At 38.1% G+C, this 15,000-nt stretch overlaps 2 protein-coding genes across 4 annotated transcripts; both read left to right on the forward strand.

Annotated features, from left to right (window-relative positions):
• The first annotated feature begins 3,074 nt into the window (after window positions 1–3,074).
• Window positions 3,075–10,844, forward strand: tan (C45 family peptidase tan). 3 transcript variants are annotated; one of them, XM_064682326.1, is made up of 9 exons: window positions 3,075–3,231; window positions 3,564–3,756; window positions 7,004–7,097; window positions 7,205–7,308; window positions 9,606–9,716; window positions 9,776–10,010; window positions 10,073–10,193; window positions 10,249–10,365; window positions 10,426–10,844. In XM_064682326.1, the coding sequence occupies exons 2-9, from the start codon at window positions 3,631–3,633 to the stop codon at window positions 10,718–10,720; spliced, it is 1,203 nt and encodes a 400-aa protein (XP_064538396.1). In that variant the 5' UTR covers window positions 3,075–3,231; window positions 3,564–3,630; the 3' UTR covers window positions 10,721–10,844. The 3 variants fall into 3 exon arrangements, with proteins under 3 accessions (XP_064538396.1, XP_064538397.1, XP_064538398.1); XM_064682327.1 differs by having other exon boundaries at window positions 3,085–3,231; window positions 3,487–3,756; XM_064682328.1 differs by having other exon boundaries at window positions 3,094–3,227.
• Window positions 10,845–13,592: 2,748 nt separating this feature from the next.
• On the forward strand, window positions 13,593–14,764 carry Arfrp1 (ADP-ribosylation factor related protein 1). Its single transcript, XM_064682260.1, has 3 exons — window positions 13,593–13,982; window positions 14,043–14,295; window positions 14,352–14,764. The coding sequence occupies exons 1-3, from the start codon at window positions 13,890–13,892 to the stop codon at window positions 14,606–14,608; spliced, it is 603 nt and encodes a 200-aa protein (XP_064538330.1). The 5' UTR covers window positions 13,593–13,889; the 3' UTR covers window positions 14,609–14,764.
• The last annotated feature ends 236 nt before the right edge of the window (window positions 14,765–15,000 follow it).

The raw sequence follows: 15,000 nt of genomic DNA on the forward strand, positions 1-15,000 counted from the left end.
GCATAAGCTGCAATAATATGCGAATTATTATCGAAAATACACGATGTTGCGACAACATCAAAAACCAGACGAGAACCCAAGTTTAAATGCCAGTGGTCAATTTAACTGCGCCGCACACTGCACATCATCGACGCACAGATTGCAGGCAATTCGACCATAATTCGAGAGCAACGCATTATTATTGTATTAAAATAAAATAACGCTGGCGGCCAGCATGTGTGTGAATTTTCGTTGTGACGCTTTGCGTTTGCGACTTTTGCGCGCAGGGTAAGAACAATTCTGCGATTACGCAGCGTTCTAATTTATCGCATGGCTATATATATATATATCGATAACAATTGCCTGTGTTGGACAACTATCGGCGGCGCGTGTGCTTGTGCGCACTAATTGACATAATTTGAATTCAATTATGACACTTTCAATAAAATTACTATTCACGCCTGCAAAAACGACCTGATTTTGCATTTAACGCTTTGCATATGGGTCTTGGCATAAACTGCAATAATATGCGAATTATTATCGAAAATACACGAAAATACTACCACTAACTATACAATGTATACTTAACATAATTTGAATTCAAATATTACACTTTCAATAAAATTACCATTCAGGCCTTCAGACAGCCTGATTTTGCATATGGGCATTGACATAAACAGCAATTATATGCACATTATTATCGAAAATATATGATATTGTGACCGTGTGCATAAGTCACCTGACCCGATGCGTCTCGGCATCCACAGCCGCCGAGACTAGAATTCGTAATTGCTTCTCTATTAGAATTCGTAAATTCTATCTGATTACATGTGTTGTTTTTAATTTGCGAATGTGATGATCGCAGATCACTTAAAAACAAGTCCAACAGTATAAATATGCATTAATCCGTTTCAAATTATGCGCGAAAAACTAGCACGATGCTAAGAATTTGCAGCTGTTAAATTCAAAATGGCGAAAGTATTTTGTTTTAGTTGGGATTAAAGAATTAAATTAAATGAAAGATCGAACAGAAACTTTCGCTTTTATTACATTATTAATTAAAATTTGTAAAAATTAATAATTATCAATACAATCAATATCGTGTGATAGTCCCTTCTGAAATATATGTCAATATACTAAATATTAATCAAAATATACATATTTTTTAATATATACGACTGAATTGGTATATCTTTTAGGTATATCTATTGGGCAATGATAGTTTAATGAGTTGTCTAAGTGAGCCAGTCCTTAAGGACAACAAGGATGCGGCTCGAATCGGAATTAGTATTCTCTGGGACTAGAGACTAATAATATATATGTTAAGTGAACAAGCATATCAATAAAAACATATTTAGCCTTGACTTTGGCTACTCGTTCTATTAGCCAGTCGTCTAGTCTAATGTTTTGATACTTTTCTAATGACCGAATGATGAGCACAGAAGCCATTCAAGCTGGTTTAAGCATGCGTATCTCACACACTTTATGTCCGAACTAATAGACCTTGTTGTTATGCACGAGATGAGCCAATTTTCAGAAATTAATCATTGGGTTGGCTTTGCAGTCAGAAATGTATTAACCGGCTATCCTTGGCACTGACTGCGATCGTTGACAGTAAGGCCCAGCTGCCATATGCCAGGTCTCTGTATGCAAAAAACCAAAGCCCATTTCAATGATTATTTATATAAAGAAAGGAACAAATATAAATTGAACAAAAAAAACTTGACCAATCAAAATGACGGCAAGAAAGGTGTGTGGCAGCCACGGCGGGCGGCACCAAGAAACGTGTTTCCATGGAAAGCAGAAATACATAACAATAATCATTCTTGTCAGGGTCAGTTGTTTAAAACTATGTGTATATACATATAAGTAAATTACGTATACGTAACCGAAACGCATCACAGGAACATAAAGAACAGAGACAAAGCATTGTGAAATACTCGAGCAAGGCATTCAAGATAATTATATAATAATAAAACAAAAAGTGTACTACTCATCAAATATGTTTGTTATAGTAAATCTTCGTTTTGGACAAATGTATCAGCGTTTGGTTCTGGTTTCCAGTTTCGAACTGCTTTAGACTAAATATTTAGTGTGTGTTACTTACCTAACTCAAGCGATCAACAGTTTTAGGGCTTCCCCATTCATACAGGTTATTCAAATGGTTTTTTTTTCCCTTTCTGTTTTTTGTTTGTTTTGTTTCTAAAAACAACCCAACTGAAACTGGATTCTTTGTGGCTGTAAGTGCAGTTAGCACGTCTTTAGCTTTTATACAAATTTAGTTCAAACAAAATACCCCGCGAGCAGCTAGGCTCTGCAGGCTATAAAAAGCACAAAAGTCAATGTCTATAAATAGAGCATAGAAAGGGAAGACAACATAACATATATGTTAGGGGAAAAGCCTATTAGCTGTCTAATCGACTTAGAAACAGCTAAGAAATAGAAAATAAATGCAAACGTTGCAGAATATAACCAGGGCTACGCCGCTCTTCAATGAACCAAAACAATAATAATGAACTTATAAATATTAATTTGAAAGTAAAAAAAAAAATGATTGAAAATCTCAAATTAAATTACATAAAGAATCGATTTACCCAACGCAACAGGGCTATTGTTTGTCTAGATTCGATTTGGTTTGAGCTCATATAATTAAGATACATATGCATATTCATTTATGTGCTGAAAATTTGTTAATATCAAAGTATGATTTCCATATATTAAATAAATTAGATCGTGTGATTCGCTAATGTTAAACGAACCGCAACTGATATTGAACATTAAATTTGAATTCGAATTCGAATTCGTTTTCGATTGCTTTCCAACTCTGGATAAGCGTCAGCGTCGCAGTCGCAGTCGCCTTCGCTGCTAGCGTTGCGGCGTCGCGGCGTCTTTGTTGTTGTTGTTTCTATACGCGTTGCTTGCTCCGTTATCGCAGCGATTGTCGGTCGTCGACGTCAACGTCGACGTCGTCGTCATCAGCTGTCTTCGTGTGTTGCCTGCACTGAGTGCTTGTTGCTGTTGTTGTTGTTGTTGTTGTTGTGGATTTTGCTGGGTGTTTGTTCGGCACCTCGAATTGCCGCCGCCAAAACATAGCCAATTCAGTTTGAATTCTGCCTTCAAGCGCTTTAGAACAATCATATAAAAACTTGGCTTGAATTATCTTTATACAATTTGTTTACACTGAAATTCTCTCTCTCTCACTCTCTCACTCTCTTTCTGTCTCTGTGTGTTCGTGCGTGTGTTTGAGTGTTGGTAAAGTTTGTTTAAAGAAATTATTAACTCAGTTGTTGTTTCTTTATTATTATTATATTTGTCAATTTTGTTTTGTTCTTGCTGTTTGTTGTAATTTACTTTTCCAGAGAGTTGCATTTGCAATTTTAATTTAGCGCATAGCTAATTTCCACTGAATTATTATATATTATTTTGTTGTTGTTTTTTTGTTTTTGTTTCTGTCTTTCTATTTACATTTTGTGATCGTGAACCCAAAAAAAAAAAAAATAAATAAAGAAGGAAAGAAAAATAGATGCACCACAGCAAACACCAGGAGTAAATTATTATTGTTGCTCATCCTGCTCGAATTTCAGAGCCAAATAGCGCGAAGAGCGATAAACGGTCCAGAGCACATAGACCAAAACGAAAGCCCAGGAAGCCATGTGCACCTCCCCGGTGGCCCACCAAATGTCATCCAGCATGTCCTCCGGCAAGATATTGCCCCGTCGTCAGGCGATACCCGTACTCTACACGCGTGGTACTCACTATGAGGTCGGCTTCGATATGGTAAGCAACAGCTCCTTACTTAGTCCTTTGACCTTTCAATCAACCCCCAACAACAACAACAATAACAGCCCGTTGGCAATGTCACGCTATCTTCATTGAAGGTCCCCAACACACTTGAGAAAATTAACTGAATTTATTAGTTTAGTTGTTTTGATCTAAACTGAAAATTTTACTATTTTGATTTTTTTTTTATTTTTTTTTTTATGTTATAGTTTGTTTTGTTGTTTTTGTTTTGTTTGTCTTTTTTTTGAGTACTTTTACTTGGCTATGACGACAATTGGGTGGAAGTGAACTGAAATTATAAGTTAAGTAGCAAAATTGATGGGTAGCGCTCGGCTATAGCGATAATGAGCGGAATTATTGATGTATCTAATTAAATATTAACTAATTATTAACCCATGCCACTTGCTTAGCTTTTTAGTGCATTACAAAACAAGCAAGTAAGAGGTTCTAGTCGGGAGCTCCCGACTAGGGGATACCCTGAACCCTCTTCTTCCAAAAGGCGATAGGTATAAAATGAAAGATACTTGACATATATACATATATACTATTCTAAAAGCCACAAGTCAAGTTTGGTGACAATTGCTCAAAAAACAGGATGTCGATATCGATTTTTATCGATTACTTGGCAACGGGGCAAGTTATCGAATATCAGAAAAATCTGCGCGGGCACTAGGAGGACCTACAGCTAAAATTTCAAGTCTCTAGCTTTTATAGGTTCTGAGATGCGTTCATACATACGGAAGGACGGACAGACGGACGGACGGACAGTCGGATACACAGATGGACATGGCTAGCATCGACTCGGCTGTTGATGCTGATCAAGAATATATATACTTTATGGGGTCGGAGATGCTTCCTTCTGCCTGTTACATACATTTGCACAATTACATAATACCCTTTTTACCCATTTTCAATGTGAGGGAAATTGTTTTTGTGCTCATCTAATTGGAAATTGTCATTCAAGCTGAAAATTTAAATAAACTGTGAAATTTCCAATTAATATTAGGCATATATACTTAAGATCGCGCATGCAATTCATTTAAACGAATTCTAAAATTAAACGAAATATATAAGCTAAAAAAATAAAGCGAGAAAGTGAGGATATTTTCGGCACGCCGAAAATTAAATACCCTAACAGACATTTCCCTTTTTGCAGATTTGGGAGCATAGTAAAGCTTGTAAATGCTGAGTTTGATGAAAATAATGCGGAAAACGGAATATTTTGTCATACATAAACTCATTTTTCGACCGATTCATTCTATTGATCTATATATATTGACCTATCTATATATATATAGTCGTGCAATATAAGATTGGGCTTATATATAAAGCAGCATAGTTTAAACAGTAAATGATATATCTTGATAAGAACAAAGTTTTCCACACGAGAACCTACTTTTCGACCGATCTTTTCTATGGCAGCTATATGATATAGGGTTCCGGTCCTACATAAATATTCCTGCAACAAAAAGAAAGACCTATGCAGAATTTCAAGACTGAAAGATAAGTTCTTAGAGTAACAGACAGATGGACATGCCTTTATCCAGCTATATCTATAGCTATATCCTAGGTCCTGATCATGTATATGTATACCTTATGGACTCGGAGATGTTCCATTCTAAGCGTTACACATTCCATGACAAGATTATAATACCCTCCATAACCCTTGTATATATACATATAGCAGGCAATATATTATAATAGTTTTGCTGTAAAAGATCGCGGAACCCGTTAGTAACGTTTATCATGTCATTATTTATACATATTTAATCAGCCGCTGTGCTCTATATGTTATTAACATGAATTCGATGGGTTTTACGAGAGATTCTGACGCTGACTTTTATATAAAAATCTTTCTAGATTTGCATCTTTCTGTGTGTGAACTTTGTTTAATTCGCAAAGCGCGTCTCTCTCTCCCTCCCTCTCCCCCTCTCTCTCTCTCTCTCTCTCTCTCTGTTATCAGTAGGTGCAATTACAGCTACATATAGTCGACACATAGGCCTGAACACATAAAGATAAAATGGTCCTGATAAGCGTTTATACGATTGGACTAGTATAGTTGCTTGTTATTTTTATACCCTAAACCCATTGAAAAAGGGTAAGAAGGGTATTATGTATTTGTGCAAATGTATGTAACAGGCAGAAGGAAGCATCTCCGACCCCATAAAGTAAATATATTCTTGATCAGCATCAACAGCCGAGTCAATTTAGCCATGTCCGTCTGTCTGTCCGTCTGTCCGTCCGTCCGTCTGTCCGTCTGTATGAACGCAAGGATCTCAGAACCTATAAGAGCTAGAGACTTGAAATTTTAGCTGTAGGTCCTCCTGGTCCCCGCGTAGATCGAGTTTGTTTCGATAACTTGCCCCGTTGCCAAGTTATCGATTAAAATCGATATCGAAATCCTGTCTTTTGAGCAATTTTGGTAAATAATATGAGCTAGAGTCACCAAACTTGATATGTAGCTTCTAGAATAGTATATATATATATCAAGTATCTTTCGCCTGTTGGAAGAAAAGCGGTTCAGGGTATCCCCTAGTCGGGAGCTCTCGTCTAGAACCGCTTACTTGTTCTTTTTTTTGCCATTTCGTGACCCAGTTCCTGTTTAACCTTCACTCAAAACTAACACTCACTCACACTCACACTCGCACTCAAAATGAACAATCACTCACTTGTTCGCTTTGAGCCGGAATCGGTGGCAAAAAAAAAAAAAAAATGGCCAATATCAAGGGCGTAGCAGACAGCAACAATTGGCCCGGAATTGAACCGTCAGTCAGCCAATTGAGAGAGGGGTTTGGAGTTGGGGCAGGTTGAGGGGTTGGGGTGTTGGGTTGGCCCAACCAAGTGCTGCCAGCATAGTCGTGTGGTCGGTCGTCGTCCGGGGTCTGGACCTACTCCTTCTCGACGTCCCCGCACATAATTAACAAGCTGGCAACAATATCGACTAACAATAAACCATTATTCATAATGTTGTTTTTAGCGTATCGTTTTGTTTGTTTGCCCTGTCGATCAGTCGTGATCGATTATGGTTTTTTTTTAACTTATTTTTTACTTATTTTGTTTGTATTTTTTAAAATATATTTTTTGTTCAGCAGCAGCATATTAGCATACAATACGTTAAAAGAGGGCAATTTGCAAACGGCGCTCGAATCAAATATTTAGAAAGCCGCTCGGAATTCAATTCAAATATTTATAATTAATCATAATAATGGACATTATACAAAAAATATACATAATTGCTTTGCAGGGTCGCACTTTTGGCTCGATGATCAAGAACTTTCTGATCTTATCGCAGCCGCTGAACGAGACCTACTTGCCGCTCTATGGCACCGCAAAAGGCAGTGAGTACTCCACGGACCAAAGTGCTCTTCACCACCTGGCTGTGAATCATTCGTGTTCATTTTCTATTCTTTTTTCTTCTCTTATATGTATATTTTTGGTGTTGCAGGGCAAATCTACAACGAGACGCTCGAATCGGTCAAAGGCAGCTTTCCGCAGTACATACGCGAATTGGAGGGCGTGGCCGATGGCGCCGAGGTGGAGTTCCATAAGGTGAGCTGTCTCTATTTCTCTAGATAATGCCTGCAAAATACCCCCCCCCCTCCACTACCCCTACCCCTACCACCACGCAACATCCCCTTCACCTCAATACCCTGCAAATTGTGTAATAATTAGCACTAGCCCCTGCCGTGGACAATTAAGTGGCCATTAAAACAAAAGCACAAATGCATAATAGCTTAATTGTTTTATTTTTCGTTTTTATTGTTATACAAAATTATTGGTTTGCGGGGGCGGCGCCGGCAAACCTCAACTTGAACATTCTAACGGTGAAGCTAATGCCAAAGTCGTTGCGTGTCGAGTTTGTTGGATTCTTTTTTTTTGCCGTTGCAAGTTGTCAATTCAATGACAACACCAAATACAATTTGCTCAAATATTCACACATAATTGTACACAAGAATATGTGTATATATTTATATATATATATATATATATACATGTATTTAAGAACAATTACAATTTGCACTCGACCATAATGCATAATATAAATATAATTATTTATATGATATGTTAAAAAGGCAAACAGCTGCAATTGTTTTCATTTCATTTTTTAATTAAAAATAAATATTTGAGCTTCTTTTGTATTATATTTTCACACCTTTCAAAGATTTTGAACAAAACCAAAAAGCAAAAAAGCTGAAGTTAAACGCGAAAGCAAAGATATCTTCGGCAAGCCGCAGATTGAATACCCTTCCAGACATATTTCTTTTGCAGATATAGTTTGCCATACATCATTTTGCGAGCGATTCTTTCTAAAGAGCTATATAATAAAGCATTGCGATCTTGATAAGATAAAGAAGTTTCTTATAGAAGAATCTACATAAGATTTTGCATATAAAGATACCTTAGTAAACAAAACAGATTGCCATATAAAAAACCTTCTATTCGACCGATCTTTCTAATGACAGCCATATGATATAGTGATCCGATCTGTACTGCCTGCAACAGAAAGACGAACCTATGCAAAGTTTCAAGAAGGTAGCTTTACAACTGAGAGACTAGTTCGCATGGAAACAGACTAAAGGATAGACGCACATGCTTATATAATGATCTAGAATATATATATATATATATCCTTTGTGGGATCAGAGATGTCTTCTTCTATGCGTTACACATTTCATGACAAAAGTTTAATATCCTCTGCAAGGGTACATTGTACATTTGAAATTTGTCTTAAATGCTTGAGTTACGATTACTTTCCTTTCACATTACATTACACTGTAATAAGAAGAAGAAGAAGACAATACATTCACAGAACTAGAAACTGTAATATAAATAATCGAAATTTTGTCATTGAACTAGTTCCGTTTTCTTGGCATTGTTGAATGTGCTTGCATTGACTATTTGGTAAGCCAATTTGTCCAAATACGCGCAACCCCATCAAGTGATGGAAAATCAATTGCAATTGAACAAATAAATGAGATTAGCTGGTCTTGGCCAAGTCCAGAACAAGTTCAGGTGCAAGGGCTTGCGTTGGCTTTTGCGCTGTTGCATTGGTCTCTAGCTTTAAGCCATCGATTTATGTGCTCATTAGCAAGGCAAATGCGGTTGCTAAGACCCAAGGAATGCGTTGCTGCACATTATGTGTTATAAATTGTATTTTTTTTTTTTTAAATTTTTGTATTTCATCTAAGCAGTTGGCCAATTAAATGCACGCAAACCCGTATCAACCTTGGCCACCTACCGCTGCTGGTGGCACTGTCGATGTCAGCTTATCAGCTTATGATGCCGTTTAGAATTGCTCGAATTGCATAATTAATTACATATCGAATTAGCAATAATTATTGTCGTTTAGCATATTTTCAATTAAACTGCCAATTGAATTGTTTTGCATATTCATATTGAAAAATCAAGTTTCAAGTGCGCCAAGATTCTCATAGAATAACATCCCAAAATTACTTTCCCCTTGCAAATACTGTGGAATACCAAAATTTTTGAAAGCCTGGTCACTGAACGCCCCGCCCCGTACGTGCTTTTCATAATAATTAATCATTTATTATTTTATTTGCCATATTTTGAGCACCATTAAATGGTCTTTAAACCTCAGCTTACCAAAAACAACAGCACAAAGCCAAATGCAATTAATCATTGGGCGAAAAAAAAAAAAAACAAATGAATCACTCTGTCAACGGTCAAAGATTTTCAATTGTCGATTACTATACTTGCCTATCGCTTAATCCTGTCGATTAATCGTCAAGGCGATTGAGTCCCAGCTCAATAACCTATCGAACATACTGCGATAACAATAATATTAACGGTTATGGGCAACGCTCAACGCATCTCTTCAACAGTTGTTCTTGCTGCACCTGGACGAGATCTTGCCACAGGCTGTAAAACATCAGCCACGCAGCAAAAACCAACCGACCGGCTGCTCCTCGATTATTGTTAACCATAAGCATTGCGTAAGTACATATAAATATGTTTATGGATATCTTTACGTGATCTGATCCGTTGTCTGCAGCGTCTGCTGGGCCACACGGAGGACGCGCTGACGGAGACGCTTAATCATTACTACTTTGTGGTGGCGCACATCATCAGTGACAAGCCGCAGGGCAAATATAATGTCAAGGAGGAGCATTTTATGTCGCTCTGCTATGCCGGACACCTGCCGGGCTATACCATGAGCCATAATCATCATGGTCTAGTGTTTAGCATCAACACAATCAGCGCCGAGCTGTTGCGCAGCGGCAAGACACGTAAGTGGATTGAAGCCTTTCTCACTTAATGCTGTTTATATTTGTTGGTTAATTGCTGGCAGCTCGTCATTTTCTGACACGGGCCTTGCTCGCCGCTAGCAACGTGGACGATGCCTTCAGGGTGCTTACGGATGCCGGCGTGGGCGCTGCCGATGCCTGTTCCATAAACTTTTCATTTTTGGCGTAAGTTAGCGGCTTTTTTGTAAGTCAGTCGATCAAATATATATTATGCCTGCAGCGATCCGCGTCAAATGTTTTACAACGTGGAAATGGCACCAAATCCGGACCGGAAGAATGAGTCACACCTGAGCATCAAGGAGGTACCGCTGGGCGCGCATAACTACCATGCCAATCAGTACGTAGCGCCCCATTAGGCACCTGATATGTGCGTAACTCTGGTATTTGATTTGCACAGATTTGAGCACATACACTTGGACCAGGCCAATGAGCTGATGTTGGAGTCCAGCGTCTCGCGGATGCATGCGTTTAGTAAATACAAGCCGCCGGCAAGCGAGCATGATGTTCGCAATATGCTGGGAGATGTCACTGGCGGCTGCTTTTGCGTGTGGCGCGACAATGGCAGATGCGATGAAGTGGTCAAAACAATATCTGTTGGCCTGTTCGATTTGAATGCCAAAACCTTTTCACTCTACTCCGATAATCCGAGTCTCACCGAGCCACACTGCACGTTGCCCCTGCTTTACAAATAGTTGTACAATTAATATAAACATCGCTTGTACTTATTTGTTATGAAAAAAAAAAATAGCAGAACTGTTTGTGCGTCTAGCTAAAATTTAAACCATTGGGGATCAGTTATTATCATATATTTCAAAAGTTATATATCTCTATATACTACTATATGTATATATATATATTTTTTTTTTTTTTGGTCTAAGCAAAAGTTTATATATGCCTAATTAAAGAAGTTTTAACTTAAAATGTGTTTCAAATGTGTTTTATGTGTCCTACCAGCACTGGATGGACAATGCTGCCAGACAGCCGGGCATAGTGTTGGGGGGCGTTATCGTCAGTGGTATGTGAGCCTCGCGAAAATATCGACAGGCACTTTACCGTTATTTTACTGTTAAAACGAATTCTAACCTCTAAACGAAAGTACAACCACGAATGTATACACATACGCAAATTAGGCAAAATTTTATCAATTATTTAATGCTTCGTCCGCTCCATTATATATTCATAACAAGACTGGAAAAAACAAAGATATTTTGAGCTGGCAAATTGAACAATTTATAAACTCTGTTGTTTTACAGAAATATTCATTTCTTATACATCAACTTTTTGTATTTACATGGCAAACAGCTAGTTTTTGGTTCATAGTCAGCTACAGAGTTTAATGGCAAATTCAGAGTAGCTCTATAATTATTGACCCCTACAATCCTAGGTATATATAAATTATATCATCCCTTGGATACTGGGTTAACCTTAGTTCTAGCTCTCTGAACTGAACTGAACACTCTTATGGGTATTTACACTGGAAACGTTCAAATGCAGCTTTTCGCAGTTCACACGCGAATTAAAGAGCGTGGCCGCTGGAGCCGAGGTGGACTTCCATAAGGTGAGCAATCTTTGTTGTGATTAGAGACCAGCCGTTAAGCCGTTAGTCAGTAGCCAATTAGTAGGCCACATCGTTCAACTGGCCACGAATTGACAGCTGTTAACAATTAAGTGGCCATTTAAACAAATACAAATGCATAATTGTTTTCATTATCTACAAAAAATACAGCGAAAAAATTGTAAAAATATAAGTTAATTGGTTTGTGGGGGTGGTGCCAGCAAACTTCAACTTGAACATTCTAACGGTGAAGCTAATGCCAAAGTCGTTGCACGCCGTTGCGTAGCGTGTCGAATTTGTTGGATTCTTTTTTCTTTTTTGTTGCCGCTCGCGTTGCAAGTTGTCAATTCAATGACAACACCAAATACAATTTGCTCAAATATTCAGACATAATTGTATATGTAACAATACGTACAGCCTGCACTCGCTAATGACGAACAATTAAAGCTTAATTATTATTGTAATGCAACAGACAATATCAATTGTCTATATTTAATTTCAATTCAAAGTCAATAAATTTGCAGCATGTAGTACGTTAATTAGCAGCTTTAGGCAATTGCAACTGTAATACAATAATAAAAAATATAAAAAAAAAACTAATGCATTGGCCGTGCAGCAAACAGTCATTGAACTAGTTCCGTTTTGTTGGCATTGTTGTTGTTCTTGTGTTGACTTGATTGTAAGCCGATTTGTATTTGGCCAATCTGTCCATATATGTATGTATATAAAATTCAAGTGAAGGACAAGTCCGCAAAAAATAATGTAGACAGTCTCACCCAAGCCCAGAACTAGTTCAGGTGCAAGGGTTTGCTTTGGCTTCGCTATATTTTTCGTATGTCAACACTCGAATCCATACCAATTTAATTTATCAATTTAGTGGCTTATTAGCATGGCACACGTAAGTAAGTGCCCCTGAAAAAAGTCTCTATAGCGTAAGTCTAAGAAATGCGCAGCTGTCAATAATGTGTTATGATTTTTTTGCGTCTTATTAGTTGGCCAATTAAATGCACGCAAAAGCGTACTAGCCTTGGCCCCCTACCGCCTGCCGCTGCTGGTGGCCCTGTCGGCGGCAGCTTATCAGCTTATGATGCCGTTTAGAACGAAGCCAATGGAAATGAGATACTCGAATTTTCTTAAATAAAAGTATTTTGAATAACCAACGACTGGCTTTAAAACCCGTTAAGAATTTGCTGCACTCAGTGCACAAGAATCCTTTGTTATCGCATCCTTTCGATTGACTATCGATTTAGAATAAGACAAACTATCGAGCTTATCGATAACAACGCGGAGGATCCTAACGGTTAACACTCAACGCTCTTCCCACAGTTACCTTTGATGCACCTGGACGAGATCTTGCCATAGGGTTCGTCTGATCCTCGATCATTGTTAACCTGAAGTAGATTTGTATATGTTTATATATATTTCGTAGTTCATACATTGGAAATCTTTTTGTTTATCAGATTTTCCGGGAAAGAACAAATGATTCAGAAATAACCATCCAGAAGGTTCCGATTGGCCCACATAATTATTATTCCATAAGCCATTTCTTTTTCCATAGTTAAAAATCTTTTTAACTTTGTCAACAAACAAATTGGTAACAAAATAAATAATTATTGATGTACATATATTCAATTTCCATACAGATATGGCACACACTTCTGAAGCCCTACAAATAACCGTTAAATTATAAATGAGATATTTTAGGATATGATAGCATATATACACACATTACAAACACAAATGATGAATAGAATATAATAGAAAACGTGAAAAAAGAGATGATGATGCAATAAAAATAATTACATTCAGTAAAAACAAAACGTTGCCCTGTTTTAAAAACACTAAATATTTGAAATATTGCTGGACAGCGTTGCCAGACTGTCCAGTGTTAATGTAAACAAATCAATAGAGCAGCCAATGTCAGCTGTTTGCAAGCCACAACACTAAACTCACAAGGTTACACTTTGACCAACTATCGATAAAGTTGTCGATGATGGCAAGCAATTCTTAATGAAAGCAATATAAAATAGTTACTTTACAAAAATAATGAGATACCATAGTATTAAAACAAAACTATAAATACAAACTGGCGTTCATTGATGTAGCAGGCCAAATAGAATTTTTGTGTACGTCTTATTGTGACGTGGGTGCACGTAGCAAAACCTGGATCGCAATCTCATACATATGTTGGCCCATTTTTGGAGAGGACAACCCTAGATCGTGTTTTTATTTTATTTACCTGTTGTTGCTTGTTTATTTGTGCAATGCAACATTAACATTTCTCAAATAGCTAAGCAAACTGCAATATGTACACATTGCTGCACGGCTTTTACAAATACCTCACACAAAAAGATGAGTACTGTGTCGTCATTCTGGGCCTGGACAATGCGGGCAAAACGGTAAGCGGCTCCGGCACTATGATACACGTCTGCAAATGACTATTTTGTTGGCACACGCAGACCTATTTGGAGGCGGCCAAAACGAAATTCACCAAGAACTACAAGGGCCTAAATCCAGCTAAAATCACAACGACAGTGGGTCTCAACATTGGCACCATCGATGTGCAGGGCGTGCGTCTGAATTTCTGGGACCTGGGTGGCCAACAGGAGTTGCAGTCGCTGTGGGACAAATACTACCAAGAGTCGCATGGCGTTATTTATGTGATAGACTCCAACGATCGCGAACGCATGGACGAGTCCAAAATCATTTTCGGTAAATACCCATCCTTCCGAAGTTTCCCTCAGGATAACAAATTTTTGCTTTTCCAGATAAAATGATCAAAAATGAGCTGCTGTCCGGCGTGCCGCTTCTGATACTGGCCAACAAACAGGATCTGCCTGATGTGATGGGCGTACGCGAAATCAAGCCTGTATTCCAACAGGCTGGTGCGCTAATTGGACGCCGTGATTGCCTTACGATACCAGTCTCAGCGCTGACAGGCGAAGGCGTCGACGAGGGCATCAAATGGCTGGTGGAGGCGATTAAGCGGCATTCGTTAGTGCGTCCGCCGCGCGAAAACGATTGAGCTGCATGAAACGAGAATGAAATGCAACGAATTAATTCCAGAACAGAACACAGAACAGTGACAAACGTTGTACAATAGCTTCTTGGCTTTAGGTAGACGATAGCATTAAGCATGTATCAAATACATAACACACATTTTAATCAAAGGATAATCAAAGCACACACAAAACTTTGTATTTTGTATATATGTGTACCGCGAGCAAAGGCTTTCACCTGTCATTGACTTATCAGCCAGCACAGTCGGTGACGACTTCGCTTATCCATAACGAAACACTTTTTTTATTTTTATTATGGCATAAACAGGTACAACGGCGTTCTCACGATTTTGTTTGTTATCAGTGCGCGCATTGCTCAGAGATAAGTTAGTATAGTTTCTGTGTATTCAACGGGCTC

This window comes from Drosophila montana, unplaced genomic scaffold (assembly GCF_035044405.1).
Source record: "Drosophila montana isolate Dmon_TW-CO22-7 unplaced genomic scaffold, ASM3504440v1 contig_2481_1, whole genome shotgun sequence".
Lineage (NCBI taxonomy): Eukaryota > Metazoa > Arthropoda > Insecta > Diptera > Drosophilidae > Drosophila > Drosophila montana.

Excerpts from the sequence above, each read along its gene's own strand:
- tan (XM_064682326.1), top strand. The coding sequence starts at position 3,631 with ATGTGCACCTCCCCGGTGGCCCACCAAATGTCATCCAGCATGTCCTCC. Across the intron at positions 7,309-9,605 it reads CCGAGGTGGAGTTCCATAAG|TTGTTCTTGCTGCACCTGGA; the intron begins GTGAGCTGTCTC and ends TCTCTTCAACAG. Across the intron at positions 10,366-10,425 it reads CATAACTACCATGCCAATCA|ATTTGAGCACATACACTTGG; the intron begins GTACGTAGCGCC and ends TGATTTGCACAG.
- Arfrp1 (XM_064682260.1), top strand. The coding sequence starts at position 13,890 with ATGTACACATTGCTGCACGGCTTTTACAAATACCTCACACAAAAAGAT. Across the intron at positions 13,983-14,042 it reads TGGACAATGCGGGCAAAACG|ACCTATTTGGAGGCGGCCAA; the intron begins GTAAGCGGCTCC and ends TGGCACACGCAG. Across the intron at positions 14,296-14,351 it reads CGAGTCCAAAATCATTTTCG|ATAAAATGATCAAAAATGAG; the intron begins GTAAATACCCAT and ends TTGCTTTTCCAG.